We start from the raw sequence: 5,020 nt of genomic DNA on the forward strand, positions 1-5,020 counted from the left end.
AATGAGACCTTCAAAATCATGATTTTTCATGAAAAAATGACTTTTCTCGATGGTGGTTCGATGGTAGCTCGATAGTGGCTCGATGGTGCTCGATGTAATTCTTGCAAGAGACATAATTTTTCACTCGGGTGTCCGTTTGGGGTGATTTTTTTTATTTTGGGTATTTTTTCAAGATATACACGTTTGACATGTTCATATGCACATTTGTGAAGTGTAACACTTGTAAAAAATACAAAAGTGCAAACATACCTCATGTTTAAGACATATTTTGGTATATTTTTAAGTTTTAAACTTCCCAAATGTGCATATGAGTATGTTAAACGCGTAGATCTTGAAAAAATACCCAAAATCAAAAAATAAATCACCCAAAACAGACACCCGAGTGAAAAATTATGTCTCTTGCAAGAATTACATCGAGCATCATCGAGCCACTATCGAGCTACCATCGAATCACCATCGAGCAAAGTCATTTTTCATGAAAAATCATGATTTTGAAGGTCTCATCGAGCTAGCATCGAGCACTATCGAGAAACCATTCGCTGGGGCCTTCAAGATCGAGATTTTCATGAAAAAACGACTTTGCTCGATAGTGGTTCGATTATGGCTCGATGGTGCTCGATGTGATTCTTGCAAGAGACATAATTTTTCACTCGAGTGTCCGTTTGGGGTGATTTTTTTTTTGTTTTTGGTATTTTTTCAAGATCTACATGTTTAACATACTCATATGCACATTTTGGAAGTTTAAAACTTAAAAATTTACCAAAAGATGTCTTAAACATGAGGTATGTTTGCACTTTTGTATTTTTTACAAGTGTTACACTTCACAAATGTGCATATAAACATGTCAAACGTGTAGATCTTGAAAAAATACCCAAAACCAAAAATAAATCATCTCAAACGGACACCCGAGTGAAAAATTATGTCTCTTGCAAGAATTGCATCGAGCACCATCGAACCACTATCGAGCTACCATCGAACCACCATCGAGCAAAGTCATTTTTTCATGAAAAATCATGATTTTGAAGGTCTCATCGAGCTGGCATCGAGCACCATCGAACCACCATCGAGCAAGGTCGATTTTCTACATATTTCAAAGTTTCAGATCTGAAAAAAATCGCAAAAAAAACCCAAAAATTATGTCCAAATCTGTTCGAAATATAATATTTAGTGTGGTGGTGGTGTTGTGAGGTGAGAGAGAGTGAAATAAGAGAGAGAGAGAGAAAGAGGGAAGAGAGAAGAGAGAAATGAGAAGTGAGGAGGAAGTGGAAAACGTATTTTGGGTAAAGTGCCAAAAAAATAACATTATTTTGAAATTTTTAATATACATAGCATTTTTTTTTAATTATAAAAATTATGGAGCATTCAAATTCAAATTTCCCTCTCCAAGCAGGTAAATGGCTCGTAATAACTGCTAAATACAAAAGTAAAAAGAAAAGTTTAACCAAGAAAATAAAACGACGGTAAGGAGGCCTGATCAATAAATGTAATAGACAAGAAAGGAAGACAAGAAAGGAAGACGGTAAGGAGGCCGGTGAGGCTCTGGCTCTAAGCTTTGGCTTTTGCCCTTTCATTGGGAGCTGACAGATATTGCTTTGCCTTGTACTTAGTAGATCAGTGCTTGAGAGGGTTCTAACCAAGGTTTTTTGTTTCAGAGCATAAAAAGTTGTTTAACCATGGCTTGTGCTAGCCAAAGAGCCAAGGTTCAGACAAAGTTTTCTCCCACTTTTCCACATTTTTTCAGGATTGTTCTTGAACAAAGTTTTGGGAACAAGTTAGTAAGTATACTACGTACTCTCTCTGTTGAAGCTTCAACAGATAGTCTTCTTCCGCAATGTTGCTTGACATATATGTATAGTTGTGATTTGTAGTACCTTTTCTAAATTTGAGAAATGAAAATATTAGCTTTAATTGTTCTTTTACTTTACATGAGTTCACAAGATAGTTTCTGTATTATTCATGTATAGTTTTTCTTTTTTACTTTCACCAAGTTTGTCTGAAATGTGCCTACTTTCGAGCCTGGAATTATTGTCAATGTACCAAATATAAGAGGATAACATGTTAAAGTGAGTCTTGTGATGTGTTGATTTATAATTTTTAGTACTGATGATCATAGTTTCTGCAACATGATGTTTGTAAACCTTTACCATGAAGTTGTTTCCTACCATAGGCTTTCTCAAATTTCCAGAACCAAAGGTGCCATCATCACGTCAAATGCCTTTAATTTGTATGGCACCATGTCTAGATTTTATGTAGAGGAATATATATATACATATACGAATACATATATAGTTTGGTATTTTCTTAGGCTGCAGTCATGACTCATGTAGTTATGTTATCCGGTAACTTAAGTGGCAACTTATCTTTGTTTATATTTTATTTTGATCTTACCTTTTGCAGCAAATTCCTAAGACATTTTGGAGGAAATATTGTGGCTCCTTATCGAGTCAAGTATTTCTTGAGCTTCCATGTGGCTCAAGATGGGAGGTAGGGTTGACAAAAAGTAGTGATGGAAAGGTTTGGATAGAAAAGGGTTGGAATAATTTTGCTGAACATTGTTCTTTAGGCCGAGGAAACCTCTTAGTTTTTCGATACAAAGGGAACTCTCAGTTCAATGTTATCATATTTGACAATACTACTGTTGAGATAGATTATCCTTTTAATCCTAACCATATTGAGAAATATGTTGATATTGATGAAGATGATGCTTCTACTGAAGATTCAGACTTTTCATGGTATCCTAAAACCAGAGACAAGTCTCCATTACCATGTTCTCGGTCCCACAAGCAAATGAAAACTAGTCCTTATGGTAAATCTGAAGGTATTGATCATCCTAAAACTTATGAAGCCATATAGTTTTAGCTGTTCTGAGGAACCAAATAATGAATGACAGTGTAGCATTTGTTATATTTTTCATGTAATTTTAAACTTTTATTGTATGTTTTGACTAATTTGTTGAATCTGTTTTCAGTGAAGTTTGATTTGTCAGATAAAATATGTGGAGAATCTTCCATACTAAGGTGGATGGAACCTCAAAATTTTACAAGGAAGCAGAGGTTGGGAGGAAAAGAAAAGGCTGAAGCTCTCATGAGAGCTAAAGATTTCAAATCTAATGACCCATTTTTCATTGTTCCCATGCAACCATCGTTTGTTGGATCAGCGTATAAAATGGTAATTAATAAGCTTCTTACAAGTTCCTCTTTTGAAATTTTTTCTCATATTGACTTTATTCTTTTTCATCTTTTGTCAAGGTTATACCATTTCTCTTTGCAAAAGATTACCTCCTCAGTATCAGTAAGCATCAAGATGTGATTCTTAAGGTTAAGGATGGGAGGACCTGGTCTGTTAAGTATTATAGTAGAAAGGGTAGAAGAAGTTCAAAAACCAGATTCGAGTGCGGTTGGAGGGCATTTGCTCAGGACAATGATTTGAAAGTAGGTGATGTTTGTGTCTTTGTTATGAGAAAGAGCATTGGCATAATCTTATTCGAAGTTATTTTTTATAAAAATGGAGCAGCAAATTCCTCTATGTTACCAGGTAAACAAGAACTCTCTATAATAATTGTTGTGAAAACAACCTAGACTCTAATCTTTCTGCAATTTAGAATTAGAAAAACAGCAACAAAATAACATGAACAATACAGAAATAAAGAGGATTTAAAAGGGAAATAACATCAAACACATAGAAAACACCAGATTTATACTGGTTCAGCAAAGTAAACTTTGCCTACATCCAGTTTGAGCATTATCCTCAACAATCCACTATGAACAAAGCTGTTACAATATAGTTATAACAATGCTCCCTAGCCAATATAATTGTATGCATGTATGGCTAAAGTATTAACCTATAGACATGTGTTGTTTTCAGCTGCAAATAAGAGAAGAGAAGCTACACCGTCCAAGCCGAAGAAAAACCCTTGTGTGAAAGTTGAATCTTCTTTAACTAGCAAGTATGAGAAAGCAAGCATTATTTCACAGGACTTAGTTGCAAAGAAAGAAATAGTTGAACCTTGTAAGTCTATGTATGATTCAAGAATATAATGTCAAACATTCTTAAGAATATCAGCTTACACTTTGTTTATTAATTTAATGCAGACAAGTTTACGAAGCTGAAATCTGAAGCCAATACTGGAAATCAAGGCACTCACAAGTGGCCTTCATCTTCAGGACTTAGCAGAGCTTCTGAAGCAGCCAGCCAATTTTTCTCAAAAAATCCTTACTTCCAAGTGAATGTGCGATCAACTCAATTGCATGGACATAGACTGGTATGTAGAGTATATATGATGCTCATACATTTCATTTTGAATAAAGTGACATACACATTATTATCATGACATCTTTGTATCAAGATTATCTTCTCTTGAAAAATTTCACATCATCAAGAGAGTACTAGTAATGAAAGTAGTTTGAATTCTTCCTCATGCAGTATATTCCATCGACTTTTGGAAGGCATTATTTGGAGGGCAATGCAAAAACTTTTACTCTCTGGGTTGGTGAGGAATATTGGCATGTGAGGTTAATTGTTTATTGATCAGATTATAAGTTTTCTGCTGGATGGGCTGCATTTGCAAGAGAGAACTATCTTCAGCCAAGTGATGTCTGCATCTTTGAGCTGATCAAGAGGAATCAACCTGAGATGAAAGTGACTATATTTAGACAAAGTGGTTTGGCTCAAGAGTAGTAACTATTGTAATTGTGCAAATCATAAGAATCATTTTGGGAGCAAGGAATATGCCACTCATATAATATGTAGTTAGTATAGCTAATAGCTAGCGTTTGAATGGTCAGCATGACCCTGTTGAATGGTTTTTTTTTCGTTGCTTTAACTTGCTTTTGAAGTGTGTTTTACAGGTAAATGTTTGTGAATTTATGATACTCTTAAGCCACACCCAAGTAAAATTTCTCCACATGAAAATAGCATATCGAATTTTCAAGTACCACCCTTGATTTTATATATGTATCAAGATTGCTTTTTCATTACTTTGAAAAGTTTACCTCTCATGAACTTTTTATTCATTGGGGAA

General features: G+C 34.7%; 1 protein-coding gene across 1 annotated transcript; it reads left to right on the forward strand.

Moving 5' to 3' along the window:
* The first annotated feature begins 1,539 nt into the window (after window positions 1-1,539).
* LOC133811958 (B3 domain-containing transcription factor VRN1-like) lies at window positions 1,540-4,806 on the forward strand. The gene is made up of 7 exons (XM_062246243.1): window positions 1,540-1,775; window positions 2,398-2,818; window positions 2,969-3,168; window positions 3,249-3,534; window positions 3,865-4,008; window positions 4,092-4,261; window positions 4,423-4,806. The coding sequence occupies exons 1-7, from the start codon at window positions 1,674-1,676 to the stop codon at window positions 4,525-4,527; spliced, it is 1,428 nt and encodes a 475-aa protein (XP_062102227.1). The 5' UTR covers window positions 1,540-1,673; the 3' UTR covers window positions 4,528-4,806.
* Window positions 4,807-5,020: the final 214 nt, after the last annotated feature.

This window comes from Humulus lupulus, chromosome 1, assembly GCF_963169125.1.
Source record: "Humulus lupulus chromosome 1, drHumLupu1.1, whole genome shotgun sequence".
NCBI lineage: Eukaryota > Viridiplantae > Streptophyta > Magnoliopsida > Rosales > Cannabaceae > Humulus > Humulus lupulus.

Bases quoted from the DNA above. Each gene is read 5' to 3' on its own strand.
- LOC133811958 (XM_062246243.1), top strand. From the start codon at position 1,674: ATGGCTTGTGCTAGCCAAAGAGCCAAGGTTCAGACAAAGTTTTCTCCC. The intron at 2,819-2,968 runs GTATTGATCATC...ATCTGTTTTCAG, and splicing joins TCCTTATGGTAAATCTGAAG to TGAAGTTTGATTTGTCAGAT. The intron at 3,535-3,864 runs GTAAACAAGAAC...TGTTGTTTTCAG, and splicing joins AAATTCCTCTATGTTACCAG to CTGCAAATAAGAGAAGAGAA.